Source organism: Vitis riparia, chromosome 18 (assembly GCF_004353265.1).
Source record: "Vitis riparia cultivar Riparia Gloire de Montpellier isolate 1030 chromosome 18, EGFV_Vit.rip_1.0, whole genome shotgun sequence".
NCBI lineage: Eukaryota > Viridiplantae > Streptophyta > Magnoliopsida > Vitales > Vitaceae > Vitis > Vitis riparia.
In genome coordinates this window covers 35,096,819-35,121,824 of record NC_048448.1, presented here as the reverse complement: position 1 = coordinate 35,121,824, position 25,006 = coordinate 35,096,819, and the positions used below count along the sequence as shown (strand labels likewise).

The 25,006-nt window shown below is 31.1% G+C and overlaps 1 protein-coding gene and 1 pseudogene across 1 annotated transcript; both read right to left on the bottom strand.

The window, feature by feature from the left end:
* LOC117906289 (valencene synthase-like) lies at positions 1–2,392 on the bottom strand. Its single transcript, XM_034819269.1, has 7 exons — positions 2,183–2,392; positions 1,829–2,102; positions 1,359–1,731; positions 1,062–1,280; positions 835–973; positions 488–736; positions 1–411 (listed from the first exon to the last, which is right to left on the bottom strand). Exons 1-7 carry the CDS (start codon positions 2,390–2,392, stop codon positions 121–123), a joined length of 1,755 nt encoding a protein of 584 aa, XP_034675160.1. The 3' UTR covers positions 1–120.
* A 6,379-nt stretch (positions 2,393–8,771) lies between these two features.
* Positions 8,772–10,743, bottom strand: LOC117905780 (annotated as a pseudogene).
* Between the last annotated feature and the right edge of the window lie 14,263 nt (positions 10,744–25,006).

The window sequence follows — 25,006 nt, the reverse complement described above, 5'->3', positions numbered from 1 at the left end:
ACTAGGTGCTACATATAATGTGTCCATCTCACCTTATTACAATGATGTGTTACATATTACTCCTTCACCTTATTATAATGATTTATTAGATAGGGGACGTTAATCAACTCATCCATTTGGTTATATTATAGGGTTAATGAAGAAAGCCGCAATGTTATTCTTCATCACTTTCCCAACACGTGTGTAACTGTCTTGCTCTTTGTAAATGACATCCGCGGCTCGTGTAAGATTGAGAACACGAGCAAGGAGAGGCATTGGAACAGCAGTAGGTTTGAGGCATTCCTGGTTAATATCCATCCATGCATTCTCAATTTGCTTTCGAAACTCACTGTATGCCTGTTCTTCAGAGACACCATATTGCTTCATGTAACATTCAATGGCTGAGGCCACATGCTTTCTCTTTTGCTCAAACTGCATGTATAATACAAAAGTTGAGAAAAAACAAGCGTGTTATATTCTTCCCATTTGAAACACATATTCTGCATACCTTATGTGATGAGATGTCATCCATGAGCCTTGCAATAAAATTTGAAGATGACATAATCTTAGGATCGCTGGTCACCCAATCAAAGGCCTCCTTTGTTGCTATTTCTCCCATTCCCACCAAGGACGTGGTTGCAAGCATGCAGTATCCAGAGCTTACTAGTGCAACACGCAAGTACTCTTCGATTGTTGGTACGTGTTCTTCATGTAACCATTTGGCCTCAGCAAAGTAAGCTCGAACTTGATTCTTCATCTAAAAAACATTCATCCAAGTTATATCTATGTATATATGAGACCATATAAAATATCATCAATGCAAAAGGTGGGGATCCAGAGTTAAAGATGTCCTACTACTTCTTTGGCATAGTGAACCCGATATTGGTGTCCTTCTTTCTCCATCTCTTCCTCGATTTCTTTGTACACATCTAAGAGTGCCGCATAGCAGAGTTTCATGTATTCTGGAAGCTGATCTATGCTGTTAATATCCCACCTGAAAATAAAATAATGAGCCTCGATTTAGGTATATATAAATACAAATATTATACACAATCAAGGTTGGTAATGTGCAAGTAGCAAACCTCTCAATGGCTTCTGTGAAGAGCTTGAGTTCTTCAGGATTACCATATGCATCATAGATATCATCTAGAATGGATGTCATAGCAATTACTTTGGTTAGAATTCGTCTAGCCTGTAAGTATTGAGGCTCAAAATACACCCCAAGTATCCAGAAGTAGCCTTCAACCAATCTGTCTCGTGCAAAAGGTAACTTTGTAGCAAAGCCTAATTCTTTCCACCACCTAAAATTCATTAACATGATCAGCATACAGGAAAGTGATAAGAATGGCCAAGTCATGTGGGGTGATCTAAAAACCAACCTTGCAAGATTGCTTAGCTCTTCCCTGTGCAGTGACTGCACTAGATTGAAATCTAATTTTGCCAGCTCTAGTAAAGTTTTATCATGGAAAGCTTCATCTTGGTAGACGGATATATACCATCTTGCCTCTATCCTCTCCAAACCTTTTCTAATGGGCCGGTTCAGGGCATGAACAACTTGTTCTGCAAGAGGATATCCTAAACTTTCTACCATGGCCTTGAGGTGAGTGGTGGTGAAAGCAAGTGCTTCTGCAAGTATGTCCTGTCCATGAACCCTGAGATGTGCAGCTTCATACAAGCCTAGCATGCCTCGTACATTTGTGATCAAAACTTCCTTGAATCTACCTCGTTCATCCGTAAACTTTTTGAATATATCTACACAAACATCACCACTTGAACATAAGATTTAAATGATAAGAAGGTTGAATATAATTTTTTCTTATTCAGTGATAATTAATCCTTAGTCTCTTACCACACGAAATACTGTATCCTTGTTGCCTTAGTAGTCGAAATCCAAGAGCAACATTATAGAGATCACCATCAATATCATTGAGGTCATGAAAACTATTATAAATATGTTGTAACGCTTCTTCTATCTCTTGTTCAAAGTGGTATGCCACCCCAAGCCGTTGCACTGCATCAATGAAGTTCAGCAATAGGGAATGGTTAGCAGTAGCAGCCGTTAATTTCATTTTCACTTTCTTTTTCAGATCCTCAATCTGCTCCACTTTGCAGGCACGTGTAACCTAGACCAACAAATTTTGTCATCCAACATCAAGAAAAATAACTTCTAAATAAGTATATAAACATAATTTCATTGAATTACCTTGTCTTCAGGGGTGTAGGTGATAAATTGGTCACCCCAAATGTTGGGGTGAAAATTTGTCACGGGACGATTTTTGGGTTTAGGAATCTGGGCTAGAGAACATGCTGAGACTTGACTAGACATGTTAATTCCTTGGAACAGTGATAGAACAGTACTATACCTTGAATGATGAATTGGTAAGTGTGAGAGAAATAGCTTGGCAAGCTCCATATTATTTATAGGGCAGCACTGGCATCCAGTGCATGGTTGTATGCAGTTGAAAAGTATGTGGAATTTGGTTTGGTTTTGGGCCCATGATATGGAAGGGTTGTGCACAGAAGAGACAATAAGAATCTTATCCCATTGAAGATAGACACTCCTCACCTAAAATGAAAAGTATGCTCCTTTGTTTGTATACCAGTCTTGCTGCTTGCAATTTATTTTTTTCTTATGCTCCTTGTTTATTTCCCTTCTTTTATCTCTAGTTGTATAAACTCAAAACAATACAAGTGCTGTTTCATTGCTGATATTGGTGTTTGGTCCCGTGATTTTCATAAGGAAAATCATCAAGTGGGTTAGGATTCTCTCTCCTGTTGCTTTGATTTTATGTGATGGGAAAGTTAGACACACTCGCTTCTACTTCCTGTGGACATGGGAGGAGCTGTGCAACCGCTTTTTGTATGGATCATATGTTATCTAGGGTTTTAATTTTCCAAAAAAAAAAAAAAAAAGGATAATATGTTGCTTTTGTGTGGTGGGTTGGCTCTGTGATTTCAATTGGATTGTTTGGCTTTGGATGGTTAGATAGGAAAGGGTGGCTGTCAATACCATTTTAGTACCTAGTTTTAAAGGGGTCGTGTGATGGGTTGTCTATTGTGAAATCTGCCTCAGTGGAGCTTCCTTCTTGGGTTTAATAGTTTGTATGTTTGATTTAAAATCAAATTAGTAATGATTTTAAGTAGCGTTTCTTTGATTTAATAGTTTGTATGTTTGATTTAAAATCAGATTTACAATAATTTTAAAAAGTATTTTTAATATTTTTAATATTTAATTTTTTTGTCATTCAAATATTAAAAATATTAAAAAACACCTTTTAAAATTACTTTCAAACATATACTTTTTAGAATTAATCTTAAATACATTTTTAACCTTATGAAAATAATTACAATAGGCGGAAGGGGATCAAACAAAGATTTTAGGTAGGAGACACCTAACACACTTAGGCTAAGGGTAAGCAATGCAAGCAATGAAGAAGTAGGATTGGTGGAGATGGCATTGCTTGCCGGTTTATTTATCTCAATTATTTCCAACAAGTGGGTATAAACAAAAAAGGAAAAAGAATATTTCCAACAAGTGGGTATAAACAAAAAGAAAAAGAAAGGTTGAGATCCAAAGTCAAGTTCTGATGTTGTGGGAATCACGCATGAACAGGAGGTCTGTACGATGCCACTACATTATGTGAGGAGTGTACTATTAACTTCATTAGTGCACTTAGCATAAAAATCTTATCTCAATTATTAAAACCAATTATCATTCCAATTAAGAGGTAATATATTATAATTTTTAAATCTATTAATCAACTATAAACAAATCATTCCAATTAAGAGGTGAAAATTTGTCAGGGGACGATTTTTGGGTTTAGGAATCTGGGCTAGAGAACATGCTGAGACTTGAGTAGACATGTTAATTCCTTGGGACAGTGACAGAACAGCACTATACCTTGAATGATGAATTGGTAAGTATGAGAGAAATAGCTTGGCAAGCTCCATATTATTTATAGGGCAGCACTGGCATTCAGTGCACGGTTGTATGCAGTTGAAAAGTATGTGGAATTTGGTTTGGTTTTGGGGCCCATGATTTGGAAGGGTTGTGCACAGAAGAGGCTGATGGTAAGAAAAGTATTGGTCTTCTAGAGCTTGTGTGAAGAGGCGGCCTAGACTTCCTTTACACATGAAGTTCACATGTTTAAATTTAAAAAGCATGCTTATATTTAGTACGTATTATTGTGTTCAAATTAAGGCCATTGAGGTCACTTCACCGTACGAAAACCATTGAATGCATGTAAGAGTGTGAAAATATATATATCTAAAAAAAAGATAATTAATTTTTACTCAAAACAGTTCTTATGATTTTATTATATCAAAGTTTGAATGAGTTAAAATTCGACTTGTATTAGAAAATACCAATCAAAAACTTTAGAGTTTGTGAGTTTAATTTAACCTCGGTCCAATTTCTCATGTCAAATCAAATTAGACATGCTACTATCGAGAACTAATTCTACCCTACTCATAGCATCCTCCCATTTTTTTAAATATTAAAATAGTTAAACTATAAAATAAGTAGACCTCATTATATAATAAGTTTGACTCAATAGATGTTTACTAAATGAAAATAATGATTTAATATAACTTAATTATTGATTTTAAATAATACAATTAATTTAAAGTAGAAAATCAAAATAAATAATTTTTCTAATTCTAAAATATCATTTGGTTTAGTACTTATAGGATTTTATTTTTTGATATTAATTAAAGTAAAACAACATTATAACTTAGAGTAAATTTAAATAATAAATTTTAAGTTAATGATTTACATATAATTTAATTTAGTTTAAAATAATAATTATGTATAAAAATATTTTATTTGATTTATATTACATTCATTTGAGTGATAGGAAGACTAATTATAATGTTTAGGAACTAGTTGAAAACATTTTGGATTCATTGATTATTTAAAACTCTTATAGTTTTATTGGAATTTATTAAATAATGTCACATGACTGCGTTTAAATTTCATACAGAAATTAATAGAAAGAGGAGATGTAAACTGCAATATCAAGGGAGTTCAATTATTGATGGGTGAAGAATCAATTATTATGATAAGGTGGAGGAATGATTTTCATGTGATGAATTGCTTGGCTGGTTACATACGTCTCCTCTAGGGTCTTGGTGGTTTAACTTGACTCACATAAAGTAACTTTTTATTTTTTTTATTATTGTCATTAGAAATATTCAAAATGAAGAACATGTTTGTAAGGACATTTGTCAAATCAAGCATCATTTCATTACATAGCAGAATTATTTATTAAATATTATGTGGTTTATGTAAATGAAATATTGGGATTGAAAATTTGTCAAAAATTTAAGAATTATCCTAACTCAAATCAAATTTTAATTGAAAAAAATTATATATTTTTTATTTTTATTAATTATTTTTAATTAAGAATCAAAATAATTAATAATATGATTCTTACTATAGATATAATTGAAAAACAAATTATTTGTAATTTTCTTTTCATCTTGACACTAATTTTTTTCCCCTTAATATTAGTATTTCTTTTAATTAATTTTCTAAAATAATTTTTGGTTTGTATATAAAAGAACTTAGTTTCCCAAATTCTTTTATTTCCATGATATTATTGTGGCTGTGGTCTATTGAGGTTTGTTTGCCTATGCTAGATATTGCTTTTTATTGCATCTCTAGTGTTTTCTTTTATCTTAACATGATAAATGCATAAAGTGTCCCATATTTAAATATTATGATGACAATATTATAAACCAATGGTGGGGTTTGGGTATACATGCATCAGTTAGGTTCACATTTTTTTTTTCTTTTTTTCCTTTTTTTCTTTTTTCCATCTCTTACCACCATAATCCATTGTCACCTATTATAGTTTTTATTATTATTTTTCTCTTTTTCCTTTATATTCTTTTAATATGCTTATGTATTTTCTCATAAAACTTCTTTAACTTTAATTTTTTTTACTCTCTAATTTTTTCATATTTATTGATTTTAATTTTGTTTTGACATATTAAACTTAAAATCATAATATATAATAAATAATTAATATAACAAATTAAATAAATAAAAAAATATATAATGGATAAAAATGAAAATATTATCCCATAAATAATATACTTGATGATTTTAAATAGTAATTATAATAATACATTTTATAAATTAAGGTTTAAATTTAAAAATATATAATGCATCAGTTAGGTTCACAGTTCTCCTTCATGACCTCCTATATAAATCAAGGCTTTGCCGTTATATCTAGCACCTATTATACCAAAAGTTTAAGTTCATATAAATCAAGTCAATTGAACTATACCTTAACATTAAAATTAATGTGAGGGTGACCAAAAGTTTAAGTTAATATAGAAATCAAGTCAATTGGAGAGAGACCAAAAGTTTGAGTTAATATAAATCAAGTCCAATGACTGGTACCTTAATATATATATATGTATAGAGAGAGAGAGAGAGAGAGAGAGAGAGATGTTGTTATATCTAGGTACCTATTAGACCAAAAGTTTAAGTTAATATAAATCAAATCAATTGGATTGATACCTTAACATTAAAATTAATGCAAGAGTGATCAAAACTTTAAGTTAATATAAAAATCAAGTCAATTGGATAGAGACCAAAAGTTTGAGTTAATATAAATCAAGTCAAGATTTGAACTTTTTTTTTTTTATGAGTGAGAGAGATTTGAACTTTTTCTTTTTTTAAGAGAGAAAAAATATATATAATAAAATAATAAAATATTTTTTTAAATGAGAGGAAATCATGTAACCATACACCAACTAAAAAAAAAAAAAAGAGATTTTAGAATTTTATTTTTTCCTTTTTAATTTTAGTGTAAAATGAGAAAATATATTGTCTATTTATTTCAAATTTGTTCCATAATTATCTTTAAAAAGTAAAGCACAAAGTATACACCAATTTAATTCCATTTGTTGACAAGTACATATATAATTTATTTTTATTATTTCTTTCACATCAATATATCTCACTTACCACATGTCACATTCCCATTTTTTTTTTCTTTTTTTCCTTTTTTTCTTTTTTCCATCTCTTACCACCATAATCCATTGTCACCTATTATAGTTTTTATTATTATTTTTCTCTTTTTCCTTTATATTCTTTTAATATGCTTATGTATTTTCTCATAAAACTTCTTTAACTTTAATTTTTTTTACTCTCTAATTTTTTCATATTTATTGATTTTAATTTTGTTTTGACATATTAAACTTAAAATCATAATATATAATAAATAATTAATATAACAAATTAAATAAATAAAAAATATATAATGGATAAAAATGAAAATATTATCCCATAAATAATATACTTGATGATTTTAAATAGTAATTATAATAATACATTTTATAAATTAAGGTTTAAATTTAAAAATCCTATTCTATTATTCAGAAGTTTATGATACATGATTTTTTTATATTAATACTAAAAAATGATTTATTTATTTTGTAAATTCTATCATATGTAAAAGTAAAAATATCTTTGTAATACTATTTTATTATTTACATTATATTTCGTTTAATTTTCATTTTAAATTTATCATATCAAAATCACAATAAGTGATGATGTTTTTATCATTTTTCTTATGATTTTAATTTGATTGTGGATCTAACTTTTTGTTTGGTTAAAATCTTTAAATTTTAATTACAATAAAATATAAAAGAAAATATATTTTTCATAAAAATTAAAAATTTTAAAATAAAATATAAAATTGTATTTAACATTTTATATTAATTTCATAAAAAATAGGTACATCCTTAAAAAAAAAAAAAAAAAAAAAAAAAAAAAAAAAAAAAAAAAGAAAAAGAAGGTAAGTTCATGCTTAGGGAAACTAGAACCACTATCATACTTATCATGGTGTATATATTTCTTTAGGACTCTCGATAAGTAATTGGAGGTCCTCGCCCACCCCTAAACGAACTTTGCAATCCTAGGCATATCCATTTTTAGAGGAACCAAGACCCCTATCTTCATTCTCATGGTTCATATATTCCTTTAGGGACCCTCGAGAATGAATTGGAGGTTGTTCCCCACCTTGGAACGAACATTGGAACCCAAGGTACATCCTAAATATAATTTGGTATATCATTTACAAAATTTGGTATATTTTTCATAAAATTTGGCAGATCCTTAAAAAAATTTGGTACATTCAATCCATGAGATACCAGGACCTCTATATTATTACTCATGGTTCGTTTATTTCTTTAGGAATCTTTAGGAAGCAATTAGAGGTTGTTCTCTACTTCGAAACCTTAAGTACATCCTTAAGGAAATTTGGTACATCCTTAAGAAATTTTGGTACATCCAATCATCGGGCTATCGAGACTTCTATTTATCTTCTTATGGTCAAAATTATCATTTAAGGACCCTCAGGTAGTGATTAGAGGTCATTCCACACCTCAGAATGAGTTTTGACATTCTTAATACACCCTTTACAAAATTTGATACATTATTTACAAAATTTAGTACATTTTTCATAAAATTTGGTACATCCTTAAAAATATTTGGTACATCCAATTCTTGAGCTATCGAAACCTCTATCTTATTACCCATGCTTTGTTTATTCCTTTACGAATCTTTGGAAAGTGATTGGAGGTCGTTCTCTACTTCGAAACGAACTTTGGAACTTTAAGTATATCATTTAAAAATTTTGATACATTCAATCCTTAAGCTAACGGGACACCTAGCTCACTTCCCATGGTCAATTTCTTCCTTTGGAGACCCTTGGTAAGTGATTAGAGGTTGTTCCCACCTCTCTCTCTTGCTCAATGGCTGAGAGAGAGGTTTTATATTAACATTCAATGGCTGAGGCCACATGCTCTCTCTCTCGCTCAAACTGCATGTATAATACAAAAGTTGAGAAAAAACCAGTGTGTTATGCTCACCCCATTTGAATCACATATTTTGCATACCTTATGTGATCTGATGTCATCCATGAGCCTCGCAATTAAACTTGAAGATGACATAATCTTAGGATCATTGGTCACCAATCAAAGGCCTCCTTTGTTGCTCTTTCTCCCATTCCCACCAGGGAAGTGGTTGCAATCAGATAATATCCTGAGCTTACTACTGCAACACGCATGTACTCTTCAATTGTTGGTCTGTGTTCTTCATGTAACCATTTGGCCTCAGCAAAGTAAGCTCGAACTTGATTCTTCATCTGAAAAACATTCATCCAAGTTATATCTATGTATATATGAGACCATATAAAATATCACCAATGCAAAAGGTGGGAATCTAGAGTTAAAGGTGTCCTACTACTTCTTTGGCATAGTGAACCCGATATTGGTTTCCTTCTTTCTCCATCTCTTCCTCGATTTCTTTGTACACATCTAAGAGTGCCATATAGGAGAGTTTCATGTATTCTGGAAGGTGATCTATGCTGTTAATATCCCACCTGAAAATCAAACAATGAGCCTTGATTTAGGTATATATATATATATATATATATATATACATAGATTATACACAGTCAAGGTTGGTAATGTGCAAGTAGCAAACCTCTCAATGGCTTCTACGAAGAGCTTGAGTTCTTCAAATGTGCCATATGCATCATAGATATCATCTATAATGGATGTCATAGCAATTACTTTGGTTGAAAGTCGTCTTGCATGTACATATTGGGGCTCAAAATACACCCCACATATCCAGAAGTAGCCTTCAACCAATCTGTCTCGTGCAAAAGGTAACTTCGTAGCAAAGTCTAATTCTTTCCACCACCTAAAAGACATTAAAAACCAATCAGCATAGAGGAAAGTCGTAAGAATAGCCTAGGGCATGTGGGGTGATTTAAAAACCAACCTTGCAAGATTGCTTAGCTCTTCCTTGTGCAGTGACTGCACTAGATTGAAATCTAATTTTGCTAGCCTTAGTAAAGTTTTATCATGGAAAGCTTCATCCTGGTAGATAGATAATACCATCTTGCCTCTAGCCTCTCCAAACCTTTTCTAATGGGCCGGTTCAGGGCATGAGCAACTTGTTCTGCAAGAGGATATCCTAAACTTTCTAGCATGGCCTTGAGGTGAGTAGTGGTGAAAGCAAGTGCTTCTGCAAGTATGTCCTCTCCATGAACCCTGAGATGTGCAGCTTCATACAAGCCTAGCATGCCTCGTACATTTGTGATCAAAACTTCCTTGAATCTACCTCGTTCATCCGTAAACTTTTTGAATATACCTACGCAAACATCACCACTTGAACATAAGATGTAAATAATAAGAAGTTTGAATGTGATTTTTTCTTATTCAGTGATAATTATTCCGTAGTCTCTTACCACATGAAATACTGTACCCTTGTTGCCTTAGTAGTCGAAATCCAAGAGCAACAAGTTGCACTTGTAAATAATATAGAGATCACCATCAATATCATTGAGGTCATGAAAACTATTATAAATATGTTGTAATGCTTCTTCTATCTCTTGTTCAAAGTTGTATGCCACCCCAAGCCGTTGCACTGCATCAATGAAGTTTAGCAGTTGGGAACGGTTAGCAGTAGCAGCCGTTAATTTCCTTTTCACTTCCTTTTTCAGATCCTCAATCTGCTCCACTTTGCAGGCGCGAGTAACCTAGACCAACAAATTTTGTCATCCAACATCGAGAAAAATAACTTCTAAATAATTATATAAATATAATTTCATTGAATTACCTTGTCTTCAGGGGTGTAGGTGATAATTGGTCACCCCAAATGTTGGGGTGAAAATTTGCCACAGGACGATTTTTGGGTTTAGGAATCTGGGCTAGAGAACATGCTGAGACTTGACTAGACATGTTAATTCCTTGGAACAGTGTGAGAGATATAGCTTGGCAAGCTCCATATTATTTAAATAATAAATTTTAAGTTAATGATTTACATGTAATTTAATTTAGGATCTTTAGTTAAGAATTAAGTATTAATTAAATTTTACCTACCATCCTCTTAGTTTGCAATAATAATTATGTATAAAAATATTTTATTTGATTTATATTACATTCATTTGAGTGATAGGAAGATTAATTATAATGTTTAGGAACTAGTTGAAAATATTTTGGATTCATTGATTATTTAGAACTCTTATAGTTTTATTGGAATTTATTAATTAATGTCACATGACTACGTTAAAATTTCATACATAGAAAGAGGAGATGTAAACTGCAATATTAGGGGAGTTCAATTATTGATGGGTGAAGAATCAATTATTATGATAGGGTGGAGGAATGATTTTCATGTGATGAATTGATTGGCTAGTTACATACGTCTCCTTTAGGGACTTGGTGGTTTAATTTGAATCACATCACGTAACTTTCTTTGTCATTATAAACATTCAAAATGAAGAACGTGTTTGTAAGGACATTTGTCAAATCAAGCATCATTTCATTGATGTAGGACCTATACATACCAGAATTTAAATAAATATTATGTGTAAATGAAATATTGGGATTGAAAATTTGTCAAAAATTTAAGAATTATCCTAACTCAAATCACATTCTAATTAAGAAAAGTGTATATTTCTATTTTTATTAATTATTTTTAATTAAGAATCAAAATAATTAGTAATATGATTGTGTATAATTGAAAAATAAATTATTTGCAATTTTCTTTTCATCTAGACACTAATTTTTTCCTTAATATTAGTATTTCTTTTAATTAATTTTCTAAAATAATTTTTGGTTTGTATATAAAAGAACTTAGTTTCCCAAATTATTTTATTACCATGATATTATTGTGGCTTTGGTCTATTGAGGTTTGTTTGCCTCTGCTAGATATTGCTTTTTATTGCATCTCTAGTGTTTTCTTTGATCTTATCATGATAAATGCATAAAGTGTCTCATATTTAAATATTATGATGACAATATTATAAACCAATGGTGGGGTTTGGGTATACATGCATCAGTTAGGTTCACAGTTCACCTTCATGACAATATTAGACCAAAAGTTTTTTAAGGTCAAGTCAATTGTAGAGAGATCAAAAGTTTGAGTTGATATAAATTAAGTCAATTGGATTGATACCTTAACATTAAAATTAATGCCAGAGTGACCAAAAGTTTAAGTTAATATAGAAATCAAGTCAATTGGAGAGAGACCAAAAGTTTGAGTTAATATCAATCAAGTCAAGATTTGAACTTCTTTTTTTTCTTTTTTTTTTGAGAGAGAGAGAGTGTGTGTTTTTTAAATAAAACTGGACAATTGGAAATAAAACAATAAAATTGAAATAAAAACTGGACAATCCTTTTTTAAGTAAATTGTAAATACAATTGGAAAATCATTTAAAAAAAAAACTGTAAAGTTTTCTTCTTTTTTAACATGTGAAAATCATATTTTCAGAGATAGGGAAAGAGAGATTTGAACTTTTTTTTAAGAGAGAGAGAGAGAAATTCAAACTTCTTTTTAAAAAAACACAACAAAATTGAAATAAAACAATGAAATATATTTTAAAATAAAACTGGAAAATCCTTTTTTAAATAAATTGTAAATACAATTGGAAAATCATTTTTTAAAAAAAAATAAAACTGTAAAGTTTTCTTGTTCTTTTTTAACATGTGAAAATCATTTTTTAAAATAAAATCTAAAAAGCATTTTGTTTTAATAAAACAGTAAAACATTTAAAAAAAAATTGCAAAACTCTTTTCTAAAATAAAATTGTAAACTTTTTTTAAAATAAAATTGTAAAAATCACATCTTAATAAAAATGGAAAAAAAAAAAAAGTTTTCTAGTAAATAAAACCAAATTGAACTTTTATACTTATGTAAATAAAATTGTAAAAATCTTATTTTGAATCAAAACTAAAGAAATCATTTCTTCTGTAAATAAAGTTGGATCTGAATATTTATTCTTTTCTAAATAAGTTTTTAAAAATCTATTTTTGTTGTAAAACAAAGTGAGAAAAGAAGAAAGTAAGAAAGAGAGAATAGAATGTATAGGAAAACTTTCATTAGGAGTCTCTCCCTTTTATAAGGAGTTCAAAAGATATTTATGGATGATCATCCATAAGTTACCATAGTGGTACAGAATCCTATATTTTATAACACTCCCCCTTGGATGATCATAAAAATATGTCTCATTAAAACCTTACTAGGAAAAACCCTAGTGAAGGAAAAAGAGTACAATATTCTTTTGAATTACTATAATCGCCTCGTTAAAAACCTTGCCAGTAAAACCCATTGGGACAAAACCTGGACGAAGGAAAAAAGAGTGCAGTATATCCATATTATCATTCTCCCCCTCATATAAACATGATTATGATTTCTTCAACATTTCAAATGGTAGATCTCTCAAACTTCGTATTCCAAAGTCATACCTTAACTTTTTCAATGTGGTCGAAGATAACACCTTTGTGAATAGATATGCTAGATTATTGCATGACCAAATATGTTGAACATCGATCTCACTTTTCTTTTGGAGCTCATGAGTATAGAAGAATTTAGGGAGATATGCTTAGTTTTATCACCTTTTATGAATCCTCCTTTAATTTGTGCAATACAAGCAACATTATCTTCATGTAACACGGTTGCATTGTCTCTGATTGAAGGTAGTCCACATGTTTCTTGTATATGTTGGATCATTGACCTTAACCATACACATTCACAACTTGCTTCATGAATTGCAAGAATTTCTGAATGATTTGATGATATGGTCACCATTGTTTGTTTGATAGATCTCCATAAGATAGTAGTGTCATTGTAATTAAACATATACCATATTTGTGACTTACCTTTATATGGATCTGAAAGATATTCTGCATATCCAAGCAATTGTTCCTTTGATTCCCTTAAGTAAAATCGATGCATATTAGTAGTTCCGTAAAGATAACGTAATATATGTTTGATATCATTCCAATGTCTTCGAGTTGGAGCAGAACTGTATCTTGCTAATAAATTGACAGAAAAAAAAACAATGTTTGAACGTATACAATTGACAAGATATATAAGTACACCAATAGCACTAAGATATGGTACTTTAGGACCAAGTAATTCTTCATCATTTTTTGCAAGGACGAAATGAGTCCTTTTTCACATCAAGTGATTGGACAACATTGGAGAACTTAAAGGATACGCTTTATCCAAATAAAAACACTTCAAAACTTTCTTAATGTATGTTGATTGATGTACTAAAACTCCATTTGGAAAATGCTCGATCTACAGGCCGAGACAAAATTTTGTTTTTCCAAGATCTTTCATCTCAAATTCCTTTTTCAAGTAATTTGTTGTTCTTGTAAGTTCTTCAGGAGTTCCAACAAGATTTTAGTCATCAACATACATTGCAATAATTACAAATCTAGTTTCTAATTTCTTAATTAAGATGCATGGCCATATAGGGTTATTCACATACCCTTCTTTTAGCAAGTATTTGCTAAGGCGATTATACCACATGCACCCAGATTGCTTTAATCAATACAAGGATCATTGTAACTTGATTGAGTACATGCTACAAGGCTTTGTACTATTTGCTTCAGGCAATTTAAATTCTTCAGGAATTTTCATGTATATATCATTATCCATGGATCCATATAAATATGTTGTAATAACATTCATGAGACGCATATCTAGTCCTTCTAGGACTGCCAAACTAATTAAGAAATGATATGTGATTGTGTCCATGATGGGAGAGAATGTTTCCTCATAGTCAATACTAGGTTTCTACGAGAAACCTTGTGCTACTAATCGCACTTTATATCTTATGATATCATTATTCTCATTGTGTTTTCGTAAAAATACCCATTTGTACTCAACAGGCTTTACATCTTTGTTTCGACTACAGGTCCAAAAACTTCTCGTTTTGTTAATGAATTTAACTCTGCCTACATAGCTTCTTTCAATTTTGGCCAATCGTTTCTATGTCGGCATTCTTCCACATTTTTTGGTTCAGGATCTTCATCATTTCTTATGGAGGCCACTTGGAAAGTGAAAATAATATTATTTTGATCCCATTTTTCTCCCGTGTATACATAACTTATTGAGATCTCACAATTTTCAGGTACCTATGCCTCTTTAGGGGCTTTTCATTTAATATGTGCCTCTTCAAGGGCTTCTTACTCAATATGTGTCTTTTCAGGGGCTTTTGCATTATTTATGCCTCTTTTGGGGCTATAGATTTATTCATTTTAAACTGATCGGTTATTTTTTATGGCCTCTTTTAGAGTGCCAAGTTTTTCTTGGGTTCTTCTCTTCTAGGGAGTTACATTCTTTGAGCTGACAAGTTTACCACACTTCAGGCATATCTTAGATTCATTTGGTAACTGTCCTACAGAGACATCAATCCGTGCTGAAGTATTTGTAGCCAGGATATATGACTTTGTCACTTTCTTTGTATTAATGAGTGCATCTGATAATTGATTTGCAAGATTTTGCAAATGATGATCATTTAAACTTCTAGTTCACATTGATTTGTATGAGGATTAAGATGAGTCAAAGTCAATGCATTCCATATAATTTCACGCCATTCTTTTGGAATTGGCTCTTCTTCCCCTAACGGTGAGAAAATTGTCTCATTAAAATGATAATCTGCACAATATGTTATTCTACCTTTTAAGTGTATAGGTAGACTTGTCACTAATTAAAAACTTCTGGTTTTGTAATGTACATCCATATGACCTTTTATCCCGGGGGACCAAGTTGGTCTTACAAGATTGTTCTGGATCTATCATCATATAAAGTGTCATTCACATGGAATCAAATACTACTAGTGACATAGTATAAGCTCTTCTGAAGCCTTTAATCATGTTTCTATCACTTGATATAGTATTAACATTGTTTGTCATCAATGTTGTGCGGTGAATGAGACAAGAGTTTCATCAAAGTAACAAGTCATAAAAAATTGTCATAAAGACCTCGTCTTTATAGAGTTAAATAAATATTATCATAGAGAAATAGTTAAAATCAATGGAAAAATATTAGTCATCGATGATAGCTTAACTTAATAAGTTGTGTAAAAGCAATGAGAGCATATACAACACAATAAAACAAATATGAAAAGATAATTTAAAGTTATATATTTCGTATGTATCTCACACATTTGATTTTGTAAATGTGGAGCAATTTATACATGAAATAATTAGGAAGTATTTCAATAATCAAACTAATTGTAGTAATGGATCAAGGTATAAGAGAGATCCATGTATCTTCAAGTATAAATAAAGAAAAGAATTTAAATGAGAAATAATAAAATGTGAAATAAACTATAAAAGATGAATAATAAACAATGTGTTTAAAGATGATAACAAAACAAATCTATTTGCAAAGAACTAAATAAAAACATAACGTTTAATCATAACAAACATTTCCATCACCAATTAGATGATCAATTTTCTCATTAGGATTCTCAAAGAAATCTAAAACATCTAAATGGGTTAGATCCACTTGGCCATCACTATCAGTGAAGTTCATTTCAACTTCCTTTCCTTTTATTGATGTTTGGTAAAGGTCGACCAAATGTTTGGGTGTACAAAAGGTACGCGACCAATGCTCCTTCATACCACATCTATAACACTTATTCTCATGGTTCTTAGGAGGTTTATCTTATAAACATTCCCATTTTCTTGTTTTACCTCAATATTATTCTACTTCTGGTGGTGCAATGAGGTTTTCCTTTTCTGAGAATTTGGGGAATTATTACTATAAGAACCATGGTATTGGGGATTTCTTCCACGACCATGTCCTCGTCATCGTCCACGAGTTTGGGACAATATTGCATTCACTTCAGGGAATGATTCAGATCTAGTTGGATGAGACTGGTGATTTCTCATCAAAAGCTCATTTTTTGTTAAACCTTCATGGAGATGATGACGAAGGAAAATTAGTGTTTTTGCGCTATCCTGCAGGGATGCTTGATTTCCTTCTTTGATCATAGCTCCAAGATTCATTGACAATTTTGTTTTGAATAACTTCTAGCTATACAAGATAATTATAAATTGTATGCATAGCTTTTGGCTATGAAACTATTGTTAATAAAAATTGTTTTCCATAATTCCTGTTGTGAAAAATAAGTGAGTACGAAATAAAAATTAAAAGTTAATATTTTTCATAACTTTGAATTATGATCATTTTGTTGAAACAAGAAAATATGCAAATTTGTACATAGCTTCAAGTTATGAACTATTTATGTATAACTTCTAGTTACACAATATAATTAAAAGAAATTAAAGAAATTAAAAGTTAATATCTTTCTTAGCTTCAGGCCATGATTATTTTTTCAGAACAAGAAAATATTTAAATTTGTACATAGCTTCAGGCTATGAACCGTTTTTTTATATAAATTTGTGTATAACTTCAAGTTGTGAACTATTCATTGTGTAGATTTGTGCATAGCTTCAAACTATAAACTTTCATTATATAGATTTATACATAGCTTCAGGCTATGAACATCTCTTTATTTATTTTATAGCTTCTGGCTATATAATATTGTTTGGTATAACATCCAGTTATACCGTATAATTAAAAATAAATAATTAAGGATCATATACATAACTTCTGGTCATCTATCTGTAATTTTGTAATTTTCCCCATAACTTCTAGTTATAGGAATTGCACATATTTTTCATAACTTCTGGTTATGAATTTACCCCATAATTTATAATTTATCTCATAACTTCTGGTTATAGAGATTGTACATATTTTTCATAACTTCTGGTTATGAATTTACCATATTTATAATTTATCCCATAACTTCTGGTTATAGGGATTGTAATATTTATGTATTCGAATAAAATAAAATAAAAAATAGATCAAAGGATAATAAAATAGAAAATCATGATATAAGTTTATCACATACTTTTTTGTGAGAAAGAAGAGAGAAGGGTCTTTCTATTTTCCTAAAAAAGAGAACGTCTTTCTATTTCTCTGAATAGAGAAAAATCTTTCTATTATTTTTGTAGAGACTAGTCGTGCTTATAACGTATTGTAAAACAAAGTGAGAAAAGAAGAAAGTAAGAAAGAGAGAATAGAATGTATAGGAAAACTCTCTTGAATTTCATTAGGGGTCTCTCCCTTTTATAGGGAGTTACAAAAGATATTTATGGATGATCATCCACAAGTTACCATAGTGGTACAGAATCCTATATTTTATAACAATTTTAAAGCAATTTGTAAATATCATTTTTTAAGAAAAATTGTAAATTAAAAAACATTTTTTAAAATCCTTTTCCTAAATAAGTAATAAAAAATATTCTTTTAGACATAAGATTAGATTTGGATACTTTTTTGTAAATAAAATCGTAAAAATCATATTGTAATAAAAATATCATAAAAATATTCTCTTCTCCAAGAAAATCAAAGTGGAATGTTGGTAAATAGAATTTGTGAAAATTATTCTATTTTTTAAGATAAGTAAATAAAAATCATTTCCTTATAAATAATAGAATACTTTGAAGCATTTTTTGTAAATAAAAAAATAAATTAAAACTTTCTTTTATACTTAAAATAGATTGAAATCATCAAATTGGAATAACCTTTTTTTATGTAAGTAAACTTTTTTAATCCTTTGAATTTAGAAATAATAAAACCAATGTTTTTAATTAGTTTCATAAATCAACTTATGCAAATTCTCTTATCATTTATTTTGTATATTTTTGTAACATGACAAACACCATGACTTGTTTTATATTTGTGTTCTTCCTTTCTAGGTATCCATGATCAATTATTTAATTGTCATAATTCATTCCACTTGCTTACTAGAGACAATAGGTATAAAAGCTTAAAGAGGTATTACATACAATTTATTCTTGCACCTTCTTGATAAGTAATCCGACTCCCAAACTCATTCTCGGTAAGCAGACAATAGATATAGATTTTGTAGTCTTACTTGGGTACTTTTCTTTAAAGGAAAATTGTTACCTATAAATATTATGTATATTTTTTATAATGATAACTCTTATTTCTCAAATGAATTAAATCCTTGTTCTAAATTTTTAAATATATATAGTGGTTAAACATTCAAATAGAAGCTGGTGAGCTAGTGCATTCAGTTAGAGTTGTAAGCTTTTTGCTGTAGTTAGTTTGTTAGTTGCTTAAGTGTACTAATAAGTAGTTATTAAGTTAGATTTTTTTATTTTTTAAAAAAAAAAGTTTTGGATAATTCTTGATGATATATATATATAATCTTCTTCTTAGCATAATTGGTCTCAAGTGAAATTTTTAAATGTTAGTTTTGGATAATTCTTGATGATAGTTTAATAGTTAAAATTTTTAAATATTAGTTTTGGATAATTCTTTATAATAGTTTTTAAATTTTTTAAACTAGAGCGTAAATTTTTTTAAAAAAATAATAATAATAAAAAGGCAAAGATTGATGTAGCTTGTTTGGTGATCAAAGTAGAGGTTTCTCCCATAGTAAAGGAGGGAGAGGTGTTCAACAAAATAATTCTCTAAGATTCAACAATCAAGATGATCATTATCAATCAAGGCACTCTATCTTGTAGAGCAACTCAGAACAAGAAAGAAATAACTTTAATTACAAAAAACTATAAATCATAAAGTTATTATGATATGCCAAATTTGTGGCAAACCAAATCAGACAACTAAAATTTGCTGGGATTGATACAACTAAGCTTTTTAAAATGATGAAGGTCCTTGACCACTCACTATGTTAAACCTCAGTGCGAATGCAGATCTAAACTTTTATACATAATCCATAGCCACCTCTTGCATGACCAAAAATGTAGGTGAACTTGACCAACTTGTAGCCTACAAAAGATCAAATAAATTTTTTATAGGTGATGTTTAGGGCTTCAAATATCACATATTGGTGATACTTCCTTAACTACCGACCATGGAAAGTTAAAGCTCAAAATTGTTTTAGTTGTGACTAACTTAGTGAAAAATCTTTTATTTGTTGGACAACTTACCTCTAATAATCAATGTTCTTTTTAATTTACCCATTAAGGACAAGGACAATAAGATTTTGGTAAGAGGGCCTAGGTAAGGAAATCTTTATAACTCGAAAGAAAAAAAAAATGGAGTTTGAGTGTCATCTAGGGGACTACAACAGATTCTAGTATCCGACATCGAGATCCAAGTTACCAAGGTTTTACATATTTTAAGGTTAAAAAACAAAATAAATATATTCAATTGGATTCAAAGGCCTGCCGTTTGTGTTTCGTGTTAGCAAGGCAAAAGTTGTAAATTGTCTTTTTGACAATCAAATACTATTTAACAATTTCCTTTGCTTTAAGTCCATTGTGATTTATGGGGTCTTGCCCTTATTAGTTCTTCTCAAAATTTTCGGTATTATGCTCTTTTTGTTGATAATCATACTCGTTTTTCATAGTTGTTTCCCTTGAAAAGAAAATTTGAATTTTTTTTTCTTCACTTGTTTTCTTATATTCCAAAGAGAAGTTGAAAATCAATTTGATAAGAGGATCAAAATCCTCCAATCTAATGGAGGTGGTGAGGTTACAATAGCATCACTTATTAATCATCTTGGACAATGTGGCATTGTTAAACAAATTCCATGCCCCAATACTGCTAAATTTTAGAGAAAAACGTATCCTTGTGTATTTATTGACTATAGCCCTTTACATGAGGGCTATAAATGCCTTGAACCTCAAATAAATTGTGTCTATATCTTTAAACATGTTATCTTTGATGAGCATGAATTTCTTTTTGCTACTCATACTATTTCTTCTGTGCAAGAATTTATGAATGGTTAAATTCAAGTAACACATCCTTCACTCAAGCCACATCAAACACCTCAACACCCCTTCCTCCTACTGTCATTCCTATCACAAAACCTACTATCATTGTACCTCTTATCACAAACACATTTTCTCCTTCTCTAACGAAGTCCACTCTAGGCACCCTTTACACCTGATCCTTCGTCTCCACCATCTCTACACTCCACCCCAGATTTAATGAAACAACTATTTGTTGATCTTCCAATTCCACCCCCTTCTCTATTACCACAATGTACGCATCCTAATTTTACACCAGTGGTTGATCTTATTGATCCTTCTTATCTACCAAAACACCATACACCACTTCTCCCAAGCAACAACACTCATGGCATGGTTACTCATGCAAAATTGAGACAAAATCCTTCTTTGGCTCTACATATTAATAACCCTACTCCTATTGAACCTACAAATCTTAAATTAGCACTTAAACAACCTCAATGAACAACTATTATGCAAGAAGAAAAATAGGCTCTCCAACAAAATAACACATGGAATTTGGTTCCTATACCAACTAATGCCATTATCATTAATGGCTCTTTATGGGTTTATAAGATCTAAAGTTTGGTTTGTTGTCAAACCTACAACCATTCACCTTACCCCATCTCTTGTTGTCACCTTTAACTAGATTATGAAGTAATTAAATATGAAAAACATCTTGTTAGATGGTCATCTCAAGGAAACAATTTATATAGAGCAACCTCCAAGGTTTCTTGAGCCCCATTTTGTTAGGATAGATAACTTAAAAACATGAATAATGAATTCCAGTTTCACTTTTATCTATTCTTATTTCAGGCATTACACTTTATGAGCATTCTCGTCTAACATATTTTGTATTGTATATGACTTGTGTTCATTAGGAGTTGCACGAAAGAATCAAGTCATAGGTTCCTTGTAAGTAAATGATTTGTTCACAATTGGTTCATGGACTTAAACAATCCATTTGAGGTTGTAATTAAAGGGGTGGTTGGTTTTGGTTATCAAGATAGGTTTTCCACTGTAAGTGTACTAGTGTGTATGGTTACACATTAGACGGAACTTACGGTGAGTCATGGCTTAAGGCTATCAAGTAATCATGACTTCAACAAATTGTTTCATTGTATTGTCTCTCAACCTTAAGAGAATATTAAGTTCGTACTAAAGTTAGTAGTGACTTTGACCTATGAGTGAGATCATAAGCTAATCATATATTCCCTATGAATTAGGTTATTGTTGATGGAATCTGGTAGTAATAGGTATATTCAATAAAGGTACGATGATATCTCATGGGATTAAAACAAAGTGTCCTCTTAGCATTAAAATTTGCTCTTAAAGATTTCGATTAGCTAAAATGTTTCCTCAACATTAAAGTTAAATATTTTCATGGTTGTTTGTACTTTTCCTAAGCAAACTATACCAAAGACCTCCTTTAGAAAGCACACAAGCTAGATTGTTCTACCATGGCCACAGCCATATTTGCTAAAGATTCACCAAGTACAAATGATTTATAACATGTAGACCCAACCAAGTATCCCATCTTGTTAGTAGCCTCCAACATCTAACATTCATTAGACCAGATATTACTCATGTAGTCAACAAAGTATGCCAACACCTCCAACAACCAACTAAAGCAAATTTCAAGGTTGTGAAATAAATCCTATGTTATTTAAAATACAACCTCAATTATGGAATTCGCTTTTTGGCTTAAAGTTTCATATCATTACATGTTTTGTTGATTCTGATTAGGTAAGGTGTCTAATAATAAGGAAAACTATTAGTGGTTTTTGTATTTATCTTGATGACAATTGTATTTCCTGGGCTTCTAAGAAACAAGGACAGTAGCACACACTCTTCAATAGAACTGTTGTCAAATTGGCCAATTGGCTCACTTTTCTCTTCTTACCACTTCCTCAACCCCCACTGCTCCTTTGTGATAACATGAGTGCAATACATATGGCCAAAAATCTAGTGTTTCATGCTCTAACAAACCACATAGAATTATATTACCATCTTGTTCGTGAAAAAATTGTTATGGGACACCTGTGTTAAGTACATTCCTAGTCATCTCTAAATAGCAAATATTTTTACCAAACCTTTATCAAGAAGGGTTTTCTCTATTCTCTACTACAAGTTTGGTAGTTCAATACATGATCCTCACTAACTTGAGTGGGGTTTATAGAAGTCGAATGCCTCTAGATTCAGAGCCACAATCAACTCCATAGCCAACCAAATTAACAACTCACCATTAGAGACAAATATTGCAATGTGCAAGGCTATTCTAATGGGTCTTCCCTCTACGTTATTATGCATGCGAGGAGCCAATGGCTAGTGCATCTTCACAGAACCATCTAGATGTTGATTTGGTTTATAAAATAGGAAACAAATCCTATTTTTTTCCATCTATAATAGCACAACTTAATTGATTAACTAAACTCAAGCTAAATTAATTGACTTGCCTTCCATTCTCCACTCATCTTTGTCTATATTTTTTGCATAGCAAGTCAACTATCATCTTATTCTCGTGTAAGAACTATTTTTCAAACTTCTTTACTTTGGTACCTAGGAAATCAAATGCATGTGTTTGATGTTTTGTTAGAAGATTGTGTTAGAAGTTTGCTTTTTGGACTGCCACGTTATGTTTTAATTTTTCATAGTTTGAATAAAACTGAGTCATTGTTAGTTCCTATTCTTTAGGAGATGTGAGTCTACTTTCATAAATTGTGGATCACGTACTATCTGTTTTGAATTTGAGATTTTTTCTCTTTTCAGTTATTTCCCAATTCTATAAATGTATGTTGGATGGAGGAAATATAAATTGACTTCCGCTGATATATTTTCTCTATTTTCTATTGTGTCTTCTTTCCTTAGCTTGTCTTAAAACACTAACAATTGGTATCAAAGCGTTATATTCTTGAGGGATTGTGAGTGAAAAAAATTGTGAGTTTTCAAGAGAGTTAAGGGCCACCAAAACACCACGTATTCCACCAAAATTTCAAGCATGGAAAGAGACTCAAGTTTCTCAACAATGGCACCTCCAATCTTCAATGGTGATAATTACATCATATGGGCTGTGTGGATGGAAGCCTACCTAGATGCTGTAGATCTATGGGAGGCTGTTGAAGATGACTATGATGTTCCTCCGCTATCAAGTGACCCAATGATGGCTCAAGTCAAGAATCACAAGGAAAGGAAAACCAGAAAGTCTAAGGCAAAAGCTTGCCCATTTATAGCAGTTTTAGCTACAATCTTCACCCGAATTATGTCTTTGAAATCAGCCAAAGCCATATGGAGTTATCTCAAATTTGAATATGAAGGAGATAATCAAATTAAAGGCATGAAAGTGCTGAATCTAATCAGATATTTCGAGTTATAGAAGATGAAAGAGTCAGAAATCATCAAGGAGTACTCTGAAAGGCTTTTAAGCATAGCCAACAGAGTAAGATTGCTTGGTTCAGAGTTTAAAGACTCTCGTATTGTTGAAAAAATTCTGGTTACTATCCCTGAAAGATTTGAAGCTACCATAACCACTTTGCAAAATACCAAAGATTTGTCCAAAATCACGTTGGCAGAGTTGTTGAACTCTTTGCAGGCACAAGAACAACAAATGGTTATGAGACAAGAAGCAACTGTAGAGGAAGCCTTGCCCGCCAAACATGAAGATGGTTAGAGAAACAAAAAGAAGAAAAATAAAAAGCACCAGCAAGCAAATGGAGAAGTTGCAGTGCACAGGAAAAACAAAAACAAAGCTGGAAGTTCTAAGGGAAAGTACCCACCTTGTAAGCATTGTGATAGAACTGGCCATTCACCGTTCAAGTGCTAGAAAATGCCAGATGCTAAGTGTAACAAGTGCAATCAACTTGGACATGAAGCTATCATTTGCAAGAACCAAAACCAGTAGCAAGACGTAGATGCCCAAATCGCTAATGAAGATGAAAATGATCATCTCTTTGTTGCAACTTGTTTTTCAGGTAGCATTTCAAGCGATAGCTGGTTGATTGACAATCACATGACTCATGACAAGGAACTTTTCAAAGAATTGAAGCCTACAAGAATTGCAAGAGTCTGGAAAGGTCACGGTGGTCATATTCCTGCGAAAAGAATTGGAACTGTTGCTATTGCAACCCATTTAGGTACTAAAGTCATTGATGATGTGCTTTACATACCTGAAATAGACCAAAACTTGTTAAGTGTTGGTCGGCTGCTAGAAAAAGGTTTCAAGGTGTATTTTGAAAATAATTATTGCCTGATCAAGGATGCCTCTGGTCAAGACTTGTTTAAGGTCAAAATGAGAGGAAAAAGTTTCTCATTAGATCCACTTGAGGAAGAACAAATAGCTTTTCTAGCAAAAGAAAATATTGTTGAGTTATAGCATAAGCGGCTGGGGCACTATCATTATCAAGGGCTTCTCAAA

Excerpts from the sequence above, each read along its gene's own strand:
- LOC117906289 (XM_034819269.1), bottom strand. The coding sequence starts at position 2,392 with ATGGAGCTTGCCAAGCTATTTCTCTCACACTTACCAATTCATCATTCA. Across the intron at positions 2,103-2,182 it reads CCTACACCCCTGAAGACAAG|GTTACACGTGCCTGCAAAGT; the intron begins GTAATTCAATGA and ends TTGTTGGTCTAG. Across the intron at positions 737-834 it reads TTCACTATGCCAAAGAAGTA|ATGAAGAATCAAGTTCGAGC; the intron begins GTAGGACATCTT and ends AATGTTTTTTAG.